The sequence below is a fragment of the Corvus cornix genome, chromosome 1 (assembly GCF_000738735.6).
Source record: "Corvus cornix cornix isolate S_Up_H32 chromosome 1, ASM73873v5, whole genome shotgun sequence".
In the NCBI taxonomy this organism is placed as follows: Eukaryota; Metazoa; Chordata; class Aves; order Passeriformes; family Corvidae; genus Corvus; species Corvus cornix.
The window spans coordinates 49,616,613-49,639,488 of record NC_046332.1 but is presented as its reverse complement, the minus strand read 5'-3'; the positions used below and the strand labels follow the sequence as shown (position 1 = coordinate 49,639,488).

General features: G+C 42.3%; 1 protein-coding gene and 1 long non-coding RNA gene across 6 annotated transcripts in view; one reads left to right on the top strand and one right to left on the bottom strand.

The window, feature by feature from the left end:
* STARD13 (StAR related lipid transfer domain containing 13) overlaps positions 1–22,876 on the top strand; it is a 326,580-nt gene that overhangs the window by 178,281 nt on the left and 125,423 nt on the right. Inside the window, exon 1 of one of the 5 annotated variants that reach the window (XM_039566388.1) lies at positions 6,730–6,920. The exons of the other annotated variants lie outside the window; for them this stretch is intronic. Coding sequence (XP_039422322.1) covers positions 6,797–6,920 — 124 coding nt within the window. The 5' untranslated portion in view covers positions 6,730–6,796. Of the gene's footprint in view, positions 1–6,729; positions 6,921–22,876 lie in introns of those variants that run through there. 5 annotated transcript variants of the gene reach the window in all.
* LOC120411457 lies at positions 1,419–6,558 on the bottom strand. The gene is made up of 2 exons (XR_005603756.1): positions 5,533–6,558; positions 1,419–5,341 (listed from the first exon to the last, which is right to left on the bottom strand). It is a non-coding gene; the product is annotated as an uncharacterized LOC120411457 (long non-coding RNA).

Below are 22,876 nucleotides of genomic sequence, written 5' to 3'. Positions count from 1 at the left end.
TGGGCTCCAGCCAAATTTTGATTCTGGTCATAATCTGCCCACCTGAAATTCTATCCCCTACTGCAACTGGCCACAACATTCTTTATTTACTGGCCAAAAACATGAGTGCCATTGCTTTTTTATTTCTATTAAATATATATATTTAAAATCTGTTAAATAAGTTAAAATAGTAGCTGGGTGGCCAGTGATGAAGGTTGCAATATATTGATGGCAATATGCTGCCATCAGTCAGTAGCCTGATTACTCAAAAAGTGTTTGTGCAGAGGAGTATTTGTGTATCTGAAAAAAAGTTCTTACTCTTATAAGTAAATTTGTTTGGGGAACAATTCCCTTGCACTGTTGTTAGAACCTGCTGTCAAGATTGATCATGTTTTCCTGTGTAATCCAGGAGAGTTATAAAAAAAAAGAGAAAAAGCTCCCAGGTCTCTGAACCAATATCCTGCTATGGTGTGTGCTAAATTGCCATTGACTGCTGCAAGGCTTTTTTACACAAATGTTCCAATTATTTCTACTGTGATAGTAATAACAGTTGGAAGTTTAGAAAAAAAAATAAAAATCATGGTTTAGACAAGGTCCCAATACAATATTAAGGAAATGAGCACTTTGAGAGCAAAGAAAGATATTGTTTAAAACAATATATTTTTGTCAAGTGACTGAAGAGGAGGGGGAAAATCAGACACCAGAAGCTGGAATGAGAAGAACACGGGCAATATTTTGTGCTGAGACATTTTGTGTTTCAACATAGCTGCTCCGTTATTCAAGGACATTAATCACCTCGAAATTTCAAGCTCAGCTCCAGTAACAAAACACTGTATCTACACATACAAAATGTAGTCCACTTTCCCAGTTGCTTAATCATTCAAGAATTGGCTATTTCTACAGAGACTGGCTTTGCTCAGCACAAGATTTCATATCTTCAATGTAATATATTTTAAAGATGTCCACAGAGCATCTTACGAAAGGAAGTAAAAGTTTATTGGCACTTGGTTTGTTTTGCCCGTTCTTCTCCTCTGTTAACTGAGAAATCTGCAAGGGATCTTGTGGCTGCAATTCTTCAGAATTCCAGCTGAAGCATCAGCTTTGTCATCTACTGTTCCACAGAAGCACTCTGTTTACTCAGAGGGCAATCCATCCAATCATCATTTGTTCCACAGTTGCCCCCCTGTCTCCTTCTTCACCATTCTCATACAAAAGAGCAACCTCCTGCCTCTCACACAGGACCTTCATCTGGAGTTTATAATGTCCTGTGACAATTTAGGCTGTGTTAAGAACACAAGACTGGAGAAGTAGAGGGGTTATTAAAAAATAATCTGCAAGAGCCAGATATAACCAGAATTCAAGATGGAGAGAAAAGTGCAAGTTAAAGCTGGCCCGAATGTGAAAACCCAGGAAAATGTCAGTTATTTTCCAGAAAACTGTATGATTTCTTCAATTTTTATTCTTTAAGAAACAGTGGGTTTTGTCAGAAGGAGGTTTCCAGGTGAAAATTTGTGGTTTTTGCTGTAGAAAATATTTCATCCCATGTTTACCATTTCACTTTTGTTCTCACTTATTCTGCCTTGATAGACACAATCTGGTCTACTGCATTGCATCCCAAATGCAAATACCCTGGCAGTTCTCTGCTGTCACTGCTCACTGTAGTTCATCCTGCCTTTATGGTGCATCAAGTAGAGGCTGCTTGACTGAAGTCTGAAGGCCCCTCCCTTGCCTCATCTATCATCTGTTCAATATTAAAAGCTTTCTTCCCACAGCCTGTGTGTACAGGATCCAGCTTCTGCTGTCTACTCATTACGTTTTCAAATACACATTTGCGTACTTCTGTTAAAAATGACTCTCATTCTTGAAAGATGGTCTTCTGAATATATAAAGATAGCACATTTGCCTCCTTGGAGACTCTCTTGCTAACTCACTTTGCGTCAGTGCCTCCAAACACTAATTCTGGTGTGCCAGAAGTACACCAGCAGTTACTACTCTGGCCAGTACCATTTTATTGTTCTCTCATACTCCACCCTTCCTACCCCAATCAGGTCTTCTTTCCACCAGTGTCTTGTTTTATATTTAGTTTGCAATCTCCTGAGGGCAGAGATTGTGCTTCAGCTCCCTCCAGTTTTCGGTTCCAAGCGTTTTGAGAACTCAGTTTGTTATTAATGATAACAATAAAGTACCATGCTTTGTATGAACAGAATTAAAGCTTAATTTCCCGCCATGCCCTCCATTCCATTTCTAGCAAGGGAGAGGGAGCACAGTCAAACAGCAGACACTTTGTTACTGTAGTCTGTATCTGAGCATACTTAGAGTCTTTTCACAGTGAATACTGCAAGAAGTTCCATTTATTTCAGCATTAATCACTGTGAACAAAAGTGAAAGAATTTGGCCCCCACTAATGAAAGCCAGCACTGCTCTGCTGTTGGCAAAGTGCAGAGCAATCCTTTCCCAGAACTTCAGAAAGCTAAAATGAAGTAGGATGACCATATAGGTGCCAATCTCTTGATAAATCAGAAAAGAGTGAAACTAAGTTATAATTTATTCTTGTTAAAGCTACCTTAAAATGATGATAGTTGGTATATGCAAATAAAAAGCAGAGAGAGAGTGCCAGGGCACAAGCTAGAACATTTTGTCCTCATTCACAGTGATTCTTATTTTTCTCTATCCAAAATATTTGTTTGTTTACTTAGATGTCAAAGAGGACACCTACTCATATGCCCTTAGTGCTTTTCACATAACTTCAACCACAGAATTAATATGAAATTCACTGGAGTCTGCTGTTAGGAAAACAAGCAATGGAAAACCTCAAATCTCTTCTTCCCTTCCAGTGGTAACCCAGACTTACAACATCCCGCTCAGACCATTTTGCCTGTGATAGAAAACAAAACCAGACCTCTAGGACCCCCAAAGAGATAAAGACCACTGCCAAAGTTATAAATATTACTTAATGTGTTTATGTCTAGGCTGTCTGAGCTACTATTTGAAGCTACAGAAGCACAGCAACACCATTTTGAGTATAGTAAATTTCAAGAAGCTTCATTACAGTCAGTTCCTGAAGAATTAGATTCATTATAAAATTTGGCATTGCACTGATTAGCATCAGACTGCATCATTGATCTTGTATATCCTGTTATTTCCTCTTTTGTTTTATTATTACTTTCTAAGGGATACTAGTGTAAGGAGCCTGTGTCCTCTAAACAGCAAATAGTAACCAAGGATGCACTCTTCCCACATTTTCCTCCACAAGATGAATCCTGTTTGGTTCTTCTACAAGTAGACAAATATTGTGAGGTGATTAAATTAACAAAAAGTCCTGACTCATGATAATTAAGGACAGGAGGATAGAAAGGAAAGAAGTTGTACTTTTATCATAGTGCTCCAGTAGTTTACAAATGGCAAACCAAGATGTAGTCATGGTTCTCTTCCCTTAGGTCTGCTTCTTTTCTTACCAGGTGCATTGGAGTTTGTATGGTTACTTTACTATGACTAGATCAGGCTGCATAACAGAATCTGTAGCAAATTAAAAACACAGTGCTGAGTAGAGGCTAGAATACTATGCAGTATCAATTAACTCAGTGTTTAATTACCATGGTGATTGGAAGGAACTATAAATTGCTAAATATATTATTACTGTATCAGACTTCCATGCCACAATGGCATCAGAGCATGGGTGCAACTAGTTTAGACTTTTCCCCAACATTTTATATGCTTGCAAGATTTTAAGACAGTACTTTCATTCCTGCCAGTATTCTGTTATCAATGAGCAAAGACAAATATAATATATAGCTTCTTTTAAGGCAACTGGGAACTTCTGCCTTTCTGTTCATCATATACAGTGGTTTCATTGCAATTACTCTGAAAAGAACCATTTTGGCAAGACTAGTATCAAGCAGGAAAACTGCATTTTCTGTGGAAAATGTGCTTCCGTTTTCTTTCCCCCAGAAATGTTAGCCATCTTGTGCTGGATGTCAGAATGTATCAAGCAGGAAACATGAGTACTGATCAGCTGGCTACTTATACACTTAACCAACATATGAAAAATGTGTGAGAGACCAGAATTTTACCATTTTTCCAGGTCTTCTAACATTCTAAAAGGAAATGAAGCATGTTTTACCTGTGAATGATTCCTAATGTGTACCATCCTTCAAGCAGATTCTGTAGAATAGCTCTTATTGTAACTGCTACTATGAGGTGTAATACATCAAAAATACTTGTGATGGTAATTCGACTTCTGAGCAGCTGACCATGATTAAAAGCATAAAATAGGCATAGGCCAGTTGCTGCATGAGACGTGTTCTCATTACTCAGTAGCACTGTTTCCTTTGGGGAAAAAACTACAATACCTGATCTTGCCTCTGGATTTAGTTTTCCTCAATAAAGTACCTGAAATTAGTAAGATTTTTGTCAGTGCCTGCCACAGAGTTTGGTCTAGGCTTGCCAGTTCAGTTCTGTTGCTGATTATGAAATACAGCCATATCACTGCAGTTTATCTTAGTAACTTGTGGTGAGATAACATGGGATTAGCAATTGCTAGTATCTAGTCACTAATTACCTGCTTTCAGTAAACCTGGAAGTCTAGGGATATTTTTGATAAAGTAACATCTTCAAAAACGAAGGGAAGGGAAGATAATATCTTTTGTTCTATTGCTACATTCTGGCCATCGCAGACAGCAGCTGAAGAAAGGGAGATCTGTCTTCCAGACAGGCAGGGCACGCTAAGATGGTGCATCCAAGTGTGGCTGCCAGAAGAGCACTGCTGAAGGTTGCAGTACTGGCTGACGTGGGCTGGTGTTTGTGGGTGGTGACACAGCAGTATGATACAAAACCTTCAAAACTGAGTTTATTATTTCACCTTTAGGCTGTGTGTCATGGCTCATCTTTACAGGGCAGCTGAGTACTATATCAGAAATTAATTTTTCATCTCTACCTGGCTCCTAAATGATAAAAGCCTGTGGCAGAAAACAGGTGTAGTTGGTCTTATGTACTGGTAATGGCTGTGTTGTAAGAGATTAAATAAAGAGGCAGAGGTCAGAGGCAGATTTACCGGGTAGCGGAGCTGATTGTAGGAACCATAATCCTCTCTTCTCCCATTAACATCAGCAGGTGTTTGCTCTGGGTCATGGGATGTGGGAGTATTTACATAATTATGCTGTCTCCCTTCCAGATCTTGAATGCATCCATCCCTGGAAGGCAATCCTTTTCTCAAAAGAGTTTGTCCAGTCATTTGGAGGACACTGTAGCTGGAATTGCAGGCAGAGCAGTGACATACAACATCTGCACAAGTTCTGGACAAGCACATCATCTCCACTACATCAGCTAAAGTAGAATAGTTTAAGATGAACCTTTTCAGATGAACCTTTTAAGAACAGGGACAAAGGAAAACAAATCCACATCACAAAGTAAGCAAAATATGTTATTAAAACAGTGGTAACATGGAATACATCTGTGTGTTTGCTTTTAGCTTCTATGGGTATTGCTGACATTGCAGCTACAGTTGTAATTTAAACAAGACAGGGATATCGATACTGTTTAACATGACTGCTTTACCTGGGCACGCAGCTCTTTCAGCGTAGGGCGCTCACTTGCAGGAACATCAGCCTCTTCCTTGCACATGACATATACTCTGCCAAAAGAGCAAGCAGTAAGTAATTGATTGTGACTAAATGAAATTAAGCCCCTGTTGTCCTTCTCAGCTGTCAGAGTCTGCTGGAGAAACATCCAGGATAGGGAAGGGACCACTGTTAAAACAGTATTTCCCAGATCACAGAGGAAGCAGAGTCACAAAATGGCTTTCCTAAATGGGATAAGGGCCCTGCTAATGCTTTCTGGCTAGTCTACTGATGAAGAAATCAGGATTCATTTTAGTCTGTAAAGTATGCAAAAAGTGACTGCCAGGGTTTAATTTTGAAACCTTTTAGGAGTGCAAGAGCTTGTAAGAGAAGAAGTGATGCAGGGAGAAGGAGGTGGGAAGTAAGTGGGTGGAATGCAGAGAAGGTGGGAAAGAAAGGGGAGAGGCTGTGTTGCGAGGACTGTGGCTTGATCTTGGATGAAGAGTTGATGAGCCTAGGCTTCTGAAAAAAAAATCCTTATTTTCTTTCCGCAAAAGTTGAAGCACAGGCGAAGCACCCATTACAGCCTCCCGGGGAAAAGGCAGCCCGTTGCCAGCCAGGTTTTCTGTCAGCTCGTGGCGGGTGACCTCTCCCTGGAGCAGCGGACGCCGGCCGTTCGCAGCGCTGGGCGGCAAGGCTGGGGTGGCGGCGGGCAGCTCCCGGTCGCTGTCCGGGGAGCACGGAGGCGGCAGCGGCTGGGAGCTGACAGCAGGGCAGCTGCGGGGGCTCGGCCGGACAGTTCCCGAATGAGGGCCACGGGCACAAGCGGGGTCACGGAATTTAGGCGCGGGGCCGCGGGACGTGCGGGGTCCCGGGCCGTCGGTGGCGCTTGAGCCCGCGGGGTGCGGGATCCCGGTCAGGGCAGGAGCCGGGCCGAAGCCCGGGGCACCTTCCCCGCCCCGCGGGGGCCGAGGCGCGGGGGAGGGAAGGTGGGCGGAGGGTGGCGAGGCGTCGGGCGTGGGACGGGGCGCTGAGGGAGGGAGGCAAGGAGGGAGGCTGGCGACGGCAGCGCTGCCCCGGGGGCCGGGGCGGGCGGCGCTCAGGTGAAGGAAGGGCCGCCCGCCCGGGGCGGCGGTGACGCGGCTGCGGCGCGGCGGGGCTGCCCCGCGGCCCCATGTGGCCGCCGCCGCCCGTCCCCGGCGAGCAGAGCGGCCGCGGGCGCTGAGCGGGGCTGCCCGGGGCAGCATGCGGAGCCGCCGAGGATGAGCAGCCAGCGCCGCCCGGCCAAGGCGCAGCTCCGGAGGTCGCTGAGCGAGCAGCTGCGGGACTCCACCGCCAAAGCCTGGGACTTGCTGTGGAGGAATGTCCGGGAGCGGCGGCTCGCAGGTCAGTCCCTGCCGCGCCGCGGCCGCCGCTACCTGCCCTCGGCGGCCCGAGGGGACACCCCGGGGGACGTCGCGGTCCCAGCGGCGCGGAGGGGTCCCGCTCCGGGGGGACGTCTGGGGGGCACCAGCTCCGCTGCCGCCGCCGGAGCGAGGAGACCCCGCGGCTTCGGCCCGGCGGGACGGGGAGCTCTCGGCAGGAACGCGGTCGGCAGTGTCCGGGCGGGTCGGGCTGCGGGCAGCAGCCGGGTGCAGACAGGTCGGACCCCCAGCCCTTGCAGGCAGCACCTGCCCGGATGCTGGCGGGCAGCGCGGGGGGGCTCGCACAAGCAGTCAGGCTCGGGGCTAAGCCTGGCGGTCGCTCCGTGTCGGAGGCGCCTTCTGAGCATCTCCGAAATGAAGAGGGTTGGCTTTGCCTCCGGGAAACAGGCTCACCTGCTTCTCTGATCAGTTTTCTAAGTCTAACCAACCAGGTTGGTTCCTCATATGGTTTGCATGTGAGAAGTACCACAAGTCCCAAAGCAACATGGTCTGTTTCTTTTCAAGTGCTTTTATAGCTTCAGGTCACCTACCTGCTCTGGACAACCGGCCTCCTGCAGCCTTTCCATCGCCAGGTGGGGACCTGAAGAACACAGAGCAGGGCAGGTGCTCGGTGAGGTCGGGTCTCATTTAGAGCATTGCTGTTGTAGCAGCACAGTCGGTTTATGCACACAAGCACACATCCAATTTGTATTTGTAAAATACTCTGTGAATTAGAAGACCTAGAGGGTACATGCAAGTGCAAGGTAAAGTTATTATACTGGAAAACAGTACCTCAAGATTTATGAGCAGGATCATGTATAATGAAGTCTAATTTGTAAAGATGGATTCCTCTGCCACATCCTACAGCATTGTTAGGAGTTTGGTGACCTTGTCCAGGGCACTGTGACATGCTGGTATTGTATAATACAGAGGTAAATGATGCCGGTTTTCAGACCATGTCTACAGCACATTAGTTCTTATGTACATACAATTAAAGTAATAGATAAAAATTGCATGTAGTTTTTTTAAAAATTCATCTAAACTGGGTAGCTTTAATAATTAATTGCTAACATGACTAATTTTGTAATATTATGGTTAACCAAAATACTAAACTTTTAATTTTTTAATATACCTTTAACTCCCTTATTCCTATATTGATAGCAGATGCCAGCAGACATTCAGCAAGGATACTGTTGGCTATTTTTTTCTTTTTTGGTCAAAGACAGCTATTGCTCGATTGAGCAGAGAACCTGGGCAGGCTGCCATGATACTGTAGCCAACTTCTTAAAGCAACTGGGTATTAAAATTGATGGAGTCAAAACTTTTTATTTAAGGTGGATAGAATACTAATGTCCTGGGTTTGTGCACTGCCATAATTTAAGTACTATTCATAGTACTCTGGTGAGACACTGATGCACTTGCTCTTTAATTAAATTACTTATCTGACATCATAATGAAATGTGTACAAATAACTGTTGATGCCAGATATGTTCTCTTGTTCTGATGCTTTTCTGTCTCTGGCATTTTTGTCCTTGTTTTTATATTTGTTTGTCGTGCTGACCTGTGTCGCTGCAGTGTATATTCCTAGGCCTCTTCTCCCAGCTTTTGTTAACGAGAAGGGAATTTAAGCTGATCTAAATGTGTCACTGTTTGCTGGTTGCCAGACCAGCTTCTTCTCCATCACAATAGATCTGGTCCCAGTCAGGTAGAGAGTTGTACAAGTTCCATCCTTTTCCTCAAAGCTGGCATTGTAGTTCAGCTCTGACTGGCCATCAGAGCAGCAGTGTAACTGGTACCTAATGTTAAAGAGCAATGACCAAAACAAAATGCAGTTTTAACCATCAGTGTGCTGTCCTATTCCAACCATCAGGCCAAATAAAGACTTGTGATTAAATCCTCACTGTGATGATGGCTTTGCAGGCACTTACATAGTTACTCTTTTGGTCTGCTTTACTCTTTTATCTATTTGTTAAGGATCCAGACACCAGTTGCCCAACATAAACCTGTAAAGAAAGTAAGCACATTTTTTATAATTCATAAAAATGATATAATTGTTAGGGTTGGATGAGGTGTTGGGAATTCTCTGGTCTAGTCTCCAGCTCAGAGCAGGATCAGCATTGGGAGCAGAGCAGGTTACTCAGGGCTTTCCCCAGGGCTGCTTGGGAACACCTTCTGCCCTGATGTCCATGTATTGGAGCAGAGGGCAGCAGGACACTGTTGAGCAGCAGGGGTGTGAGCTGGAGAAAGGAGCTAAATCTTGGCTAGAGCAAGGAGAGAGCTGAACTTTGACTCAGCTGCTCCCAAAGAGGCAGAGAGCACGGCTGGCTTGCTGTGGAAAGTAGGTTGTACATAAAAAGCCTGCTACAGTGTGCTCCTCCCCTCCCTCCCTCCCTCACCCTTTACAGCAGAGGTGATGAGCAGCAGCCTGGCTCCTGGCATGCTCCTGGAAAGGGCTGCTCCGTACTGTCTCTTATTCAGGACAGATCTATGATGCCCAGCAGCTCTTAGTCACTTTTTCTGATTCACTGGCTGGGATTTGTTTTTTAAACAATGGGTGTACCCTCTACAGTGTCAAAAATTGCGCCCTTAGGGGGGTTTTTGTGCTTTTCATAATTTTTGCAGAGGTATTTTACACTGTTTCCACTATGCTTATGGTTTAAATTGGAGTTCACAAACTGAATGGGAAATGTACTAGAATTTTAACTCCCTGTGGGGACCTATTCACCTGAAAAGTTTTATAAAATACTGTTGGTTTAATTTAATCCTGAACCACTTTGCCATTATTGAAAACCATGGTTTAAGGAATTTGATTTAGGTATTTAACAGATTCTCCAAAAGTGATGACCTAAGGTAATTCTGAGATCCCTGCTCAAATTGTGATCCCCTGTTACAGTAAAACCCAAGAAGTTTCAGTTCTTACATTCCTTGTATGTAAGGGGAAAGTGCCACCCTCTATCTGGGATTCTTACAGTTACTATACAATAAAATAAAATTAAATTAAATTAAAATTTAGTTTTTAAATTCAGGCAACTGAATTAACTTTGCAGTCAGGAAACACTGTAGTTAAGGATCCCTTTTGCTGTGTTGCACAGCCTCCTGGTAGGGTAGGATTGTCATGACTGACATGACTGACAAGATTGATTGATATGATCACCTCACCCTTTTTTTCCTTAGAATTTTTCATCCTCATTTACCACAGAAGGTGATGATCCCTGTTGCTGAGTCTCTTAAACTAGAGCCTGCTGTACTTCAGCTTTCTCAGGTCCTGGACTGAGCACAGAGTTATGAATTCCCTCAGGTGTTCATGAGCCTGGTGCTTAGGAGCACTGTCTTGAATATGTCATACCATTAATGTTTTAGTTGTATTTCTAGAAGCTGCAAGGTTACATTGTTCCCATTTCAGAGATAGAAACAAGTGGCAAAATGAGGTTGAACGTCAGGAGTATCAGTTCTTGTGAGTTAGACCTTGAGTTATCTACTTAAGTATTCAAATTATGGCTCTCAGTGGCTGCTGTTGCACAACATGTGCAAATGAGCATTTGGGGTCTAACTGTGCTGCACCCAGGGCATGAATAACTTGCAGTTTCTGGTGGTCTGGTCAGATTTGGTTTCAAGTGACTTGGTGTAAAACAGAGAAGAATGGAAGGTGCTCTGCCACAGGGGCACCATTAACTTGTCATAGCCTCAGACACTTGGGATTTTTCTGTCTCTCACCTGCAAGAGCTACAGCAGGGCTGATACATGACCATTGCCCATCATCAGATGGGATCTTTGGAAACCGCATGTGCAGATGAAGATGAGACTTTGTTTTAGTGCCTAGTGAGAAGAGTCCTGAGTTAGAATTAAGCAGGTGACTTCAATTCTGAGAATTACTGAAGTTTGTGAACTTAATTTTGTGACCCTAGCATTCTTCTAATAAGAGAAATCTTTGTCTCTGATTTCTGAGGTTTAGCGTTTAGCTGTGGTTTAGCAATCTTCATGGATTGCAGCCAGGATTTCTGCTCTGTAAGGCTGCCTCCACTGTGTTTGTGGCACAAATACACCCTCAGTCTTTTTGACAAATCTCTTCTCACCTGAGCTTCATGTCTCACAACCCTTTGTATGTTCTGTGTTCTTGAAGAGATTTAATCCCTACTTGATCTCCTCTAGCTATTCCAGTACAATTCCTCTTATCTTTCCATTGACATCCTCTCTACTGCCTGCTGCGACAGCCATATCAGACAGGACACCCTTGAGCACTGTCCCAACTCATACTTAGCTACAGAGCTCTCCAGAAGCAATTCCCTGGGGTAGTTTTGGGGACCAGTTTCAGACACTCCCACTCTTTTTTTGGCCTGGCTGTGCTTTGGGTAAAAGGAATTTGGGGTCAAGTTTTCCACCACACCTCCAGTGGTTTGCTCAGACTGACATTTCAAACTTGTCCAAGTTTGGACAGATTTTTCAGGCACCAGTGCTAAACTGACCCTTTGACCTTCCCTGTGAGGTTGCAGAGGTTTGTTCCAAAGGATGAATCCCTAATGTCTCAAATCAAGTGGCATGAAAAGGTATGGTGGGACAATATACCGTGGACTAATTTTTTCTTAGAAATTGATTACCTAAAGTTCCAAAACTGAAAGAGGAACATGAAGCAGGCTTGTGAGTAAAAGAAAATCTTAGACTAAAGAAGCCAAAATTATGACCTTTAAATGGAAAGTTTTAGAAGTCCTACTCTTAGGTGTCCTTAACTATTCAGGAGGACCTTATAAATTGTTTGCCCGCTACAAGTACCTCTTCAAATGTGACTGAAATGCATTTATATCAGAGATGAAGCTGAACATTATCTGATGTAGGTAGAAAATGGAGAATAATTTGTCCAGCAGAAACTACCTGCCACATTCAGCATGTGGCAGAGATGACAAGGCAATTCACCTGCTCCTCTCAAAAGTAATTGGTGGCTGGTTTGTGGGTTATTGTGGCTTTATTGGGTGCAAATGAACAAGCCTAAGTCTGTAATAGCACCTCTGGCAGCATGGTGCTCCTTGGCACCTGCTGATCTGTTGATCCTGGGCAATACAGAAGTGAAAAGTTAGTCTTAAAAAACTAGTGGTCACAACCAGAACTATGTGAATTCTAGCACAGTCTTCTGTCATGCCTGTATGGAGGCAAGAGCAGCTATGTTTCTGCAGCCTAATTAAAGAAATTAAATCAAACCTATAGGTTCCTCATCAATTTTAGTTTTCATTTAAAATGCAACATTTTCAAGAACTTGCTTTTGAAGTTTTTACTCTACAAAGCTGAAGTTTATTTTGGGGTGAAGTCATTGGAAACTCCAATGGAAATATGTTTACCAGGCTCCCAGGTCCTCTGAGAACACCTGATCAAAGGCAGGTGTCCCAGTATGGGACCAACCTTGAGTCTGCTGCATCTTGGTATTATTACATTACTGATATTTATTCTCAATTAAGACCTTTGTGTACAGTGCAAATGTGGCAGATTGATCTACTTTAAAGCCATTCATTAAATGAGTGGATTTTTTAAACAAAATAATTCTGCAAGGTCTGTTTTCATTAAGGAGTGTGGGAGATGTACATGTGAAAAATGTGGTATTTGGTGGGCATACTTTTGTGTTCTATTTTAAAATCATGCACATAACATTTTTAGAAAGCAAAGTAGAGATGTTGCGGTCTCTGTCCCCACCAGTGCACTGGAGAGTACAAGATACTGATTCTCATGTACGTTGATAAGATGTATATGTGTAAATTCCTCCCTAACCCAGCCCCATCAATGGGAAAAGACTGTCCTTTGTCAAGGAGAAAAGTTATGAAAGACATTCTTTATTCATGATGGAGTGCTTTAGAAAAGAAAGAAAGTGACTTATGAGTGATTCATTTGGCCAGGCATGCCAGGAAATGCTCTCAGTCCTAAAGAAAATGTAGTAGCCAAAAAAGTAGTCATTGATCTCATAAATTAAATTAATCATGCCATACAATCTCTATTAATCTGAGGTGGGGTTTTAGATTAGTTTTATTAAAGCATGAAGAGGCTTTTCTTTGCACCTATGTTTTATGGGTTATGTCAGTATCCTCTAAGTTCCATCTCCTTCCCCAGGCGCTCCTTGAAGGCCAGTGTTTGAATCTGAAAAGGGGGCAGTAGTGGCAAAATACCACCATTGTTGGTTCTGCTGCTGCCAAGCTCTCATGACCCTCAGCAACAAGAAGTTAATTCCAGAAGTACAATCACAAAAATACCAATATGCTTGACCTGCCAAGTATTTCTGTATCAGCATGAGACTGTGAAGGGGGAGCAATGGAGGACTCCCCACTGTCTCAAAGTCCAGAGAAAGATGTATTTTTCTCATTCTCATGGCTCTGCTGCAATTGACCATGTAACATTTGGAGTGATCATGGAGAAGTAGCAGAGGTTCCTAGGGTGGCAACAACATTCATTTTCTGGTTTTACATTTAATACATAGATTTTGTAATTGAACGAGTACTGCTTCCATCAGAGAGAGTTGTATCAGGGATTATTTTCCTAAAAGAAATCCAGTTTTGAATACTTAATTTCCTGACAGTATGAGATACAAATCTCAGCTGATAAAATGGGGAATCAGTGCTGGCAATAGAACTGGATACTATTTGAATCAGTCAGTTTCTATTTGATAGCTTTAGAAAAGATTCTTGATAGGTCTCCATCTTTCTGGAGCTTCACTGTTCACCGATTTCAATGACACATTAACCTTTAGAAAATACACTTTTTTTCCCTGGAAAGTTATGATGTCAGTCCTTTTTACAGTACAGTTTTTGGTTGGTTTGGATTTGTTTGGTTTGGGTTTGGTTTTTTGTTTGGTTGGGGTTTTTTTTGCTACCAGCTTTCTGTGGTTCCTTGAGCATTCACAAGGTTCTTGCAGTTCTAAGTAAACAAATATTTCTCCTTTTCTCTCTGCACATATATATGACCTCAGCTTATTCCACCTACAGGTGCTTCTATGTGACTAGAAGAAGGCTGATACCTTGTCAGTTCTCTACACTATGCCTTTATGGAGAATTCCTGTAAACATTGTACTTATTGCTGATGTTTGCAGACCATAATATTGGAAACAACTGATAGTACCATTTTTCCAGAAGCAGTAAATACAATACAATACTGTTTAAGTTCCTGTATCCTTAAGTATCCTTTAGATAAATGTGTTTATTGGTGCTCATATTTTTCTGAGATATATAGGAACTTATATAGACTGATAAAAATAATTAATGTATTTGTCTGGCATTAAACAGTGATGATGCTTTTCCATTCCAAGATTGCTTCTTTATATCAGTCATGGCATATTAAATAATGTATCTTCTCTCTTATTTCCTACTAGGTGTTTTTGTATTTATTCATATGACTGTAATCCTATAGGCTGCTTCCATATCCCCATGCAAGTGACTTTATTTATAATAATAACTATGCCAGAACATTTATATGGAACATTTATATGGAACATTTATATCCACAATAAACTTTTAGCTGCTTAGTGAACATCAATAGTCTGTTGGTACCTGGCCAGCAAATTCCAAAACATGTGACATTTCTGGGCTCAGGAAGGCCCTGGAGACTGGACTCCCATTCTTCTGCTTTCCCAGCTAGAGTAGGATGTCATGTTTAGTTTCAGGAATCATGAAGTCCCAATTCTGAATTTTGTCTTACTGCTTTTTGCTTTAATGAAAAAACCCTTCCAAATGTCCCATATTGTCGTATTTCTAGGGATTCCAAGAACTCAGATGACTTAACAATTTGATATGTGCAATACTTGCCAGGCATTGGCCTTGTTTCACGGCAGTGCTTTGACTCACATTTGTCTTCTTGGATTTTGTACTTCTTGGATTTCTTGAGACAGATGTTCTGTCTTGCTCTTCCTTATTTCTTTGGTTTTTCTGTCATGCCATGGCCAAATCTTGTGCTGCTGTATATCATAACTCCTTTGAAAATCATCTCCTTGAGTCCCAATTCATTGAGAAACCCAGCTTTCACTTCTACTTAAGCATATTTGCATAGCAAATTTAAAAAGAAAATGTGAATTTCAGAGTCTGAAAAGCCAAGGAAAAAACTTATTTTGTAAAATGTCAGTTTCAAGTCAACCTCATGATTTTAAAGAAGTGATGCCTGTGTAATAATTCTTGGAAATTTGGGTTTAAAAATATTATTTTCAGTTCATTAAGAATTTGTGATATTTTCTTATGATTATTACATGCTTAAAAATACGACAGTGTAGAAGGTTCCTTGACTGACATTAGAGCATTCACAAGAAGACTGCACTTTCATAGCTCCTTTGCACATCCTGTTTACAGTTTAAAAGGAAAATATTTTGGCAATCAGACCAACCTGGTGCACCTTGTACTGCAAAAGGCTGAATGCACGCAGATACGTGTGCAGCAAACAGCTATGCTCCAAGGAGGGATCAGGAGCACCCGGAATTCATGGCACTTGGTTCCATAAAACACCAGGCGTCAACAAGCAATGTAATTACTTTACGTAACAATCCGTTTCGTGTGAGACACTCTGTCTGTCGTTCCAGTAGAGGGCAGTAATTTACATACAGTAATGTCAATTAGTGTGTGTACACATCGTGCGTCACAATATTGGACACAATAGCTGGTTTTGTTAAGGTAGTGCACTATTGCAGGCATTCTCTGTCCTCAGGAATAGAGTGCCACCCAGAAGCCTTATTTTCTGAGCTTTTGCAGCAGGACACCTAGCAATGTAGAAGTGGAACGCATTTTATGAAAATTAAAAAATAAGATGTTTTCAGCTAGCATGGCAATCAAAACTAAACATACTCTGGTGTATATAATCACCAGAGTCAATTGCATTTCAACAAATAATTTCATAGTGATACTGATTTTTTCTTTGTTGCTGTTGAACAGTAAGTACATAGAAAAGATTTTTTATAAAACCTTTTTTACAGAAATCATTTTTACAGATCCAGCAACATGCTGTTGTACAGTGGAAGAGGAGGCACTGAAATTTAAAAATGTGGTGTTTCTTGAAGCTGTAAGAATTTGATTCAAAACACTGTGACTTAAAATTTCTACTTAGCAAAAAGCTGTTCAAACCATGGGTATTTCTTCGGCAGCAAGATAAGTTCGTTAACTTCAAAATAGCTTGCTTAATTCTATAAATACTTCACAAATTTTACTTGTCACAGATGTAAAATAATGTGGGGATAATTGGTTTCTTCTGATGCTTGAGCTAAATGAATGCTCTGATAAACCAAGGAATGTTTTCTGGGGAGGACTGGTTTTCCAGGCCATGATGATGCAGAAGGGCACTGAACCTTCACAGGTCATTTAATACAGAAGCACTTTAAAAGTCAGCCACAAAACTGGAGTATTGGTTTTGTTATAGAAAGAATTTAAGGGGAAATTGCCTCGGGACAGTAGCATAGTTGAAATGTACCTTCGATCATATGTAGATCTGTCTGAATTTGAGCAAAAATTAGTTTGAAATATCTTTGTATACGGTCTTCTGTTGCTGTAATTTATGAAGAAATGTAGGGTAGCTGCCAGCTCCAGAAAAGGATAGCTTAAGAGAATGTTGAAAGATACAAGTCAAAACCACAGTTAGAAATGTAACTTCTCTCAGTCAAAATACTAAAAAATTACACATAGCATTACAAAAAAAAAAGGGTTCCTAAAGATTTAGGAACCTCCTGCGTTGGTTCATAGCTTAGACTTCTCAAAAATATGTTGCATACCTGTGTAAATTTATGTTGGATTCATTGCATGAAGGAGTGAGGACCTAAGCATTTGTCCCAACCCTTAGGTTATTTTTGATGTGCCTCTCATTCCTCTGCTAAATACGCCTCTTTTCTCCCATCACTGTCCCCCCTCATCCTGATCTGAATGGCATGCTCTTTCACAGCTTATCCAGAAAAATGCTGTAGTAAATTATTTGAGACTGAGTCGTTTAGGTGTCAGATGACTGCTGAAATGATATGTGAATGGTATCTCATGGTCTTGCTCATTTTAAGAGGTGTCTTTAACATAAGGACAGATTTTTATTGAAATAAATCAATTTTACAAGGAGATTTCAGCCATTGGATTTATAGTAAGAAAGAAACTTTTTATTTATTACATTAGAAAGACCACAGCTGGGAATGCACCCATTAATAGACACAAACAGATGGATTCTGACAAGTCTGTGAACTATTCATACTCTTTTTTAGCAAATATTTTGCTGCAATCCCAACTTGCAAATGTTACTTCAGAAACAAATATGTAACCATCTATCTCAAGGCACAAAACTAAAGAGTCATGAGTAATATTAAAATATTGTATAAGTTCATTATGCATAGGATACCCATTTGAAATTTAGTAAGTCGTGTTTAAAAACACTCCTAAAAGCTTGCCTTGGTTCAATAAATGTTTTTAATTATAAATAAAGTCATTGAATAATTTAGACTGGAAAAGATCTTTAAGATCATCAAGTCCAAGCATTAACCCAGCACTGCCAAGTCCAGCACTAAGCCATGTACCTCAGTGCCACATCAACATGTCTTTTAAACACCTCCAGGGATGGTGACTCCACTACTCCCTGGGCAGCCTAATGCCTAACAACCCTTTTGGTGAAGAAATTTTTCCTAATATCCAATCTAAACCTCCCCTAGTGCAATTTGAGGCTCTTCGCTATCGTCCTATCACTTGAAAGAGTCCAATCCCCATCTTACTATGCCCTTCTTTCAGGCAGTTGTAGAGAGCAGTAAGGTTCCCCCCCGGAGCCTCCTTTCTTCCAGGCTAAACAACCCCAGCTCCCTCAGCTGCTCCTAACAGGACTTGTGCTCCAGACCCTTCCCCAGCTCCATTGCCCTTCTTTGGACATGCTCCAGCCCCTCAATGTTCTCCTTGTAGTGAGGGGCCCAGAACGAGACACAGGATTCAAGGTGTGACCCCACCAGTGCTGAGTACAGGGCAACAGTGCTGAGTACAGGGTCACTGCCCTGGTCCTGCTGGCCACACTATTGCTGATCCAGGCCAGGATGCCATTGGCCTTCTTGGCCACCTGGATCCATGCTCTGGATCATGTTCAGCTGCTGTTGACCAGCACCCCAGGTCCTTTTCTGCCAGGCAGCTTCCCAGCCACTGCTCCCCAGTCTGCAGCACTGCCTGGGGTTGTGATCCGAGTGCAGGACCCAGCACTTTGCCTTATTGAACCTCACACAATTGGCCTCAGCCCTTTGATCCAGCCTGTCCAGATCTCTCTGCAGAGCCTTCCTGCTCTCCAGCAGATCATTGTGGATACAAATATTGCTGCTAGCAAGAATTTTTCTTGCTTCTTTCTAAGCCCGTGAGATACTTTCTCTCTCACAAAGATATTAGAAAAGTTCTATAAACTATGAACACCTGCAACCTTGCAAAGCCTTGTTTATGGTACAGTAGAAAAATATTTTGATAATGGATGTTTTAGGATTCTAGCCAGTCGCCCCAGGGGCGTGGCTGATCCTTTGTGCAATTAGACTATGAAGAAAAAAGTCTATGAAAGAGTTTGTAAAATAATTAAATAAATCCATCTTGCTGCACAATTCCTTCCTGCTGGATCTTCTCTCCTCTCCTCCCTACGGCTGCAGGTTACAGTAATAGATCAACACTCCCACCTGACTTGGCCTGATCTGCAGGCTGACTGAGGGTGCACTCGATCCCCTTGTCCAGCTTGTCCATAAAGATATTAAGCAGAACTGGCTCCAGTAATAAGCCCTGAAGGACACCACTGGTGACCAGCTGCCAACTGGATGTAGCTCCATTCTTTACCACTCTCTGGGGCCAGACATCCAGCTAGTTTTTTATCCAATAAAGAGTACACTTGTCCAAGCCATAAGCAGCCAGTGTCTCCAGAAGAATGCTGTGGGAAAAGGTTTCAAAGCTGAAGTCCAGGTAGACAGCATCCACAGCCTTTCCTTTATCCGCTAAGTGGGCCACCTTGTCACAGAAGGAGATCAGGCTGGTCAAGCAGAACCTGCCTTTCATAAGCCCATGCTGGCTGGGCCTGATTCCCTAGTTATCCTACACATGCCACATGACAGCACTCAGGATGGTCTGCTCCATGGCCTTTCCTGACCAAGGTCAGGTTGACAGGTCTGTAGTTTCCTGGATCCTCCTTCTGACCCTTTTTGTAAGTGGGGGTCACATTTGCTAACCTCCAGTCAACTGGGACCTGCCCAGTTAGCTAGAGCTACTGGTAAATGATGGAAAGTGGTTCAGTGAGCACTTTTATCAGCCAGTACTTTTGGGTGGATCCTATCTGGTCCCACAGACTTGTGTGTGTGTAAGTGGTAGAGCAGCTCACTAACCATTTCCCCTGGGATTATGAGGGCTTTATTCTGCTCGCTGTCACTGTCACTATTCTGCTCGCTCAGGGGACTGAGTACCCCATGAACAACTGGTCTTACTATTTAATACCTGAGGCAAAGAAGGCATTAAGTACTACAGCCTTTTCGTCATCCTTTGTCACTATGTTTCTGCCTGCATCCAATAAAGGATGGACAGGCCAGTGTTTTCAGTGTCTTCACAAACAGCTTGGATGCAGAACTTGAAGGTGTACTATGTTTGCTGATGATGCTAAACTGGGAGGAGCTGTTGACTTCCTCAAAGTCAGAGAGGCCCTGCAGAGATATCTTGATAGAGGGCTGCACAATCACCAACAATATGAAGTTTAATAACAGCAAGTGCCAGATTCTTTCGTTTCCAGATGTTTGGTGAGAGGAAGTTCCGCCATGAGAACAAGGGTTAGTGATTGTGAGACTTTTCTCAGCTGCTTACAGAATATTTTGTCTTACTCTTCATCATGTTTGGGTGGTCTACAGCAGACTCCCACTAGGATGTCTGCCTTGTTGGCCTTCCCCCTGATTCTTACCTATACACACTCAACCAAGTCATCACCATCATCAAGCTCTAGATAATCAAAACACCCTCTAACCTACAAAGCTATCCCACCACCACTCCTTCCTTGCTATCCCTTCTGAAGAGTCTATGGCCACCCATCACAGCAGTCTAGTTGTTTGAGCCATCCCCACATGTCTCTGTGATGGCAACTATGTCATAGTTTTCCTGCTGCACAATAGCTTCCAGCTGCTCCTGTTTGTTGTCCATGCTGCATGCATCCGAGCAGATACACGTCAGCTGGGCTCTTTATCTCCCCATCCTGTCATTAAACAGAGAAGTTCCTGCACCTGGGCACACTCCCACAGCTGTGTTCACAGCTGCCACCCCGCACTGGCAGCGTGTTCCCGGCAGAGCTGTCTGGGCAGCTGTGCCAGCCGTGCCGACTGCGGAGCTGAGCGGGGCCGTGGCTTTCTGCCAGGTGGACACCACTGCTCCCTGGTCGGGCTGGCACTGCCTCAGCACCCTTCCTGCAAACTGCTGTGCCACACCCTGGTCACCAGCGCTCCCTAAGGGCTTATTTTATATGTGGGGCCCCCAGCCAGCTGCTGTCATACTAGATGTGGGTCCTTGAGGCTCGAGGCTCCTCATTTCAGTTACACTGAGTTAAATCCTTTGCTCCTGGCCCCTGCCCCAATCATAGGGGGTAGGGTGTCTGTATAGATGTGATGAAGTGAGGATTTTCAGCAAAGGCTGGCACCATTTCCCTTTGTGGAAGTCACTGAGAGAAGGTAAATGTTCAGCTTCAGAACAGCTCACTAAACAAAGTACCAGAAAATTAATTATACAATATAGGCAGCTGCTAGAGGAGTTGATAGAAAAATGATGGGAGGTGGACTGCTGGGTAATAGTATAACTAGTGACTCAAATCATGTACTCGCAAGTAAAACCAATGTATAGCACACATAATTTCTCTTCAATTGTTAAATATTAATTTGTAGATTTAAAATTTTGTTGAACATCACTGTATTTCTGGTATCATAGGGAGGTAAAAATGACAACTGCTTCCTCTTTTCTGCATAATTTATTACTTCATTTACCATATCATCTCTTACTTTTCTCAGTTGAGAATTTTCAAGCCCCATGACAGCATTGAGCCCACAAGCTTCCTTTGAATAAACTGGGAAATTATACAACCAAAGAGACACAGTCAACTTTCAAACTGCCCGCAATCACCCTTAATGTGCATAACTAAGCATACATACACTGAGCCTCTACATGAATTTCTGCCACATGGTGAGGTGTTTGGAACTTGCCCAGTTTCTTTCCTGGGAAGAAACTTTCACAGCTTCATTATCAGCTAAAGATTTGGATCATTTGTTTTTCTGCCAGTCACATTAAGAAAATAAAGAGCTTCTCTAAAACCAGCAGAAACACTCTGAATTCTGATGTAAGGATGGCTTTTATCATCCTGACTTGACTAACTCCATCAGTCCCGAACATAAAGAAACATTATCTCCTAGAGAATCAGACTCATACAGTTCTATATCAGCTTGGCAGATGAGTATTTTGGTAATTACATTTGCACTTTCTGTATATCCCTAGCAGCTCCAAGTGCTTTTGTTTCAGAACAAAACTGATAATTTGATTATGGTCTGAATTCAGCAGAGAACGTAAATGCAGTACAAATTTAAATTATTAAATGTTTGAATCATGTGGACTAGTCAGTTTTGTCATATTTAACTTCTAAATCAACAGTATATTCTTTTAAAATTACTATCTATTAAATCAGTGTGGTTGGATTTTTGAGTTCATCAGAAAGAGGAAGGTACCAGAACATCCGTATTTCCAACATATAATAAAAGAGAAGATACTATACCTAATCTGATTCAAATAGAGGACAAATACATTTCAGAATCTAGGTTAGACAAGACACCACCAAATAAAATTGACTCTGAAACATCTGGTTTGTTTTATACAAAACCATAAACGTGTAATTTCTAAACGGCCTAAGCTGTTTCTTTGGAAGGCACCCTAAACAACAAGGACAGCAGGACAAGTGTTTACAAAGCCAAGGCATATACATTAATCGTGGCATGGCAGCATTTTAAAGAAACTATCGAATTCAGAGGGATTATAAAACAGCTGGGATGAATTGTAGGTAGGAACTGTTTTAAATCTCTGGATTCTAGGTCACAACAGAAGCTGTAACACAGGGCACTCACTCGCTCTTGTACTCCTTTGTGTTGGTTTCTCTTAAGGGAGAATCATGACTTGTAGAGGGCTGGAACCATTATCTCTTCTTTTATGGAAAGCATCAGTTGGTGCAATCATTAGGGATCTTGAAGCTGGGAAGGAGTTTATTGCTGTGACAGATCGGGCAACATATGGAAGGAAGTAAGATGTTCTCCTGAGAGAAATTAAGTTTTTGCCAAGGCATTTTACTGAAATTTTGGAAAATAAACAGGTCATTAATTGAGTCCAGATTTAGCTACTGCAAATTGTGCAAAGATGTTGCAAACCAGATGCTTTCCCCTATTTGTTTTTACAACCCTTTCTATTTTTAGATGCCCTTATTTGATGACTTACTTCTTTAAACGAGGGCATTGTTTTACACCGGAAGTCTCATCCCAGTTTTGCCAGTAGATGCCTGACTAAAACATACATGTTCACACAATTGCAGGGGATGAAACACTGAGCAATAACGTAAGTAGGAAATAATCAGTAGGAAGAAGTTAACACTTAATTCTTCCCTGGGGTTCTTAGCACATATGTTTTCAGCCATTCTCTATGCAGACCCTGCTAGTGAAATGGCAGTGGCAAAGAAACCTATCCCAAGGACAGCATTCTTAGACTTGTCTTGCCAATGAGGGTGTGAATACAATCCATGTTGGCATTTCCCCAGCTTCCCAAGTTGTGTGACACAGCCACTGATGTACCTGTCAGCCCTGTGGGAGCATAGCTTCAACTTGAACTCTAGATTAAGGTTGGATCCCAAAATGGGAATGTAGCAGCCAAGTCAACTAAGCTGTACCAACTGACAGAAATACTTGAGAAAAGAAATATTCATTCCTTTTCCACTTTGGTTTCTTTTAGTCTTCAGAATGCA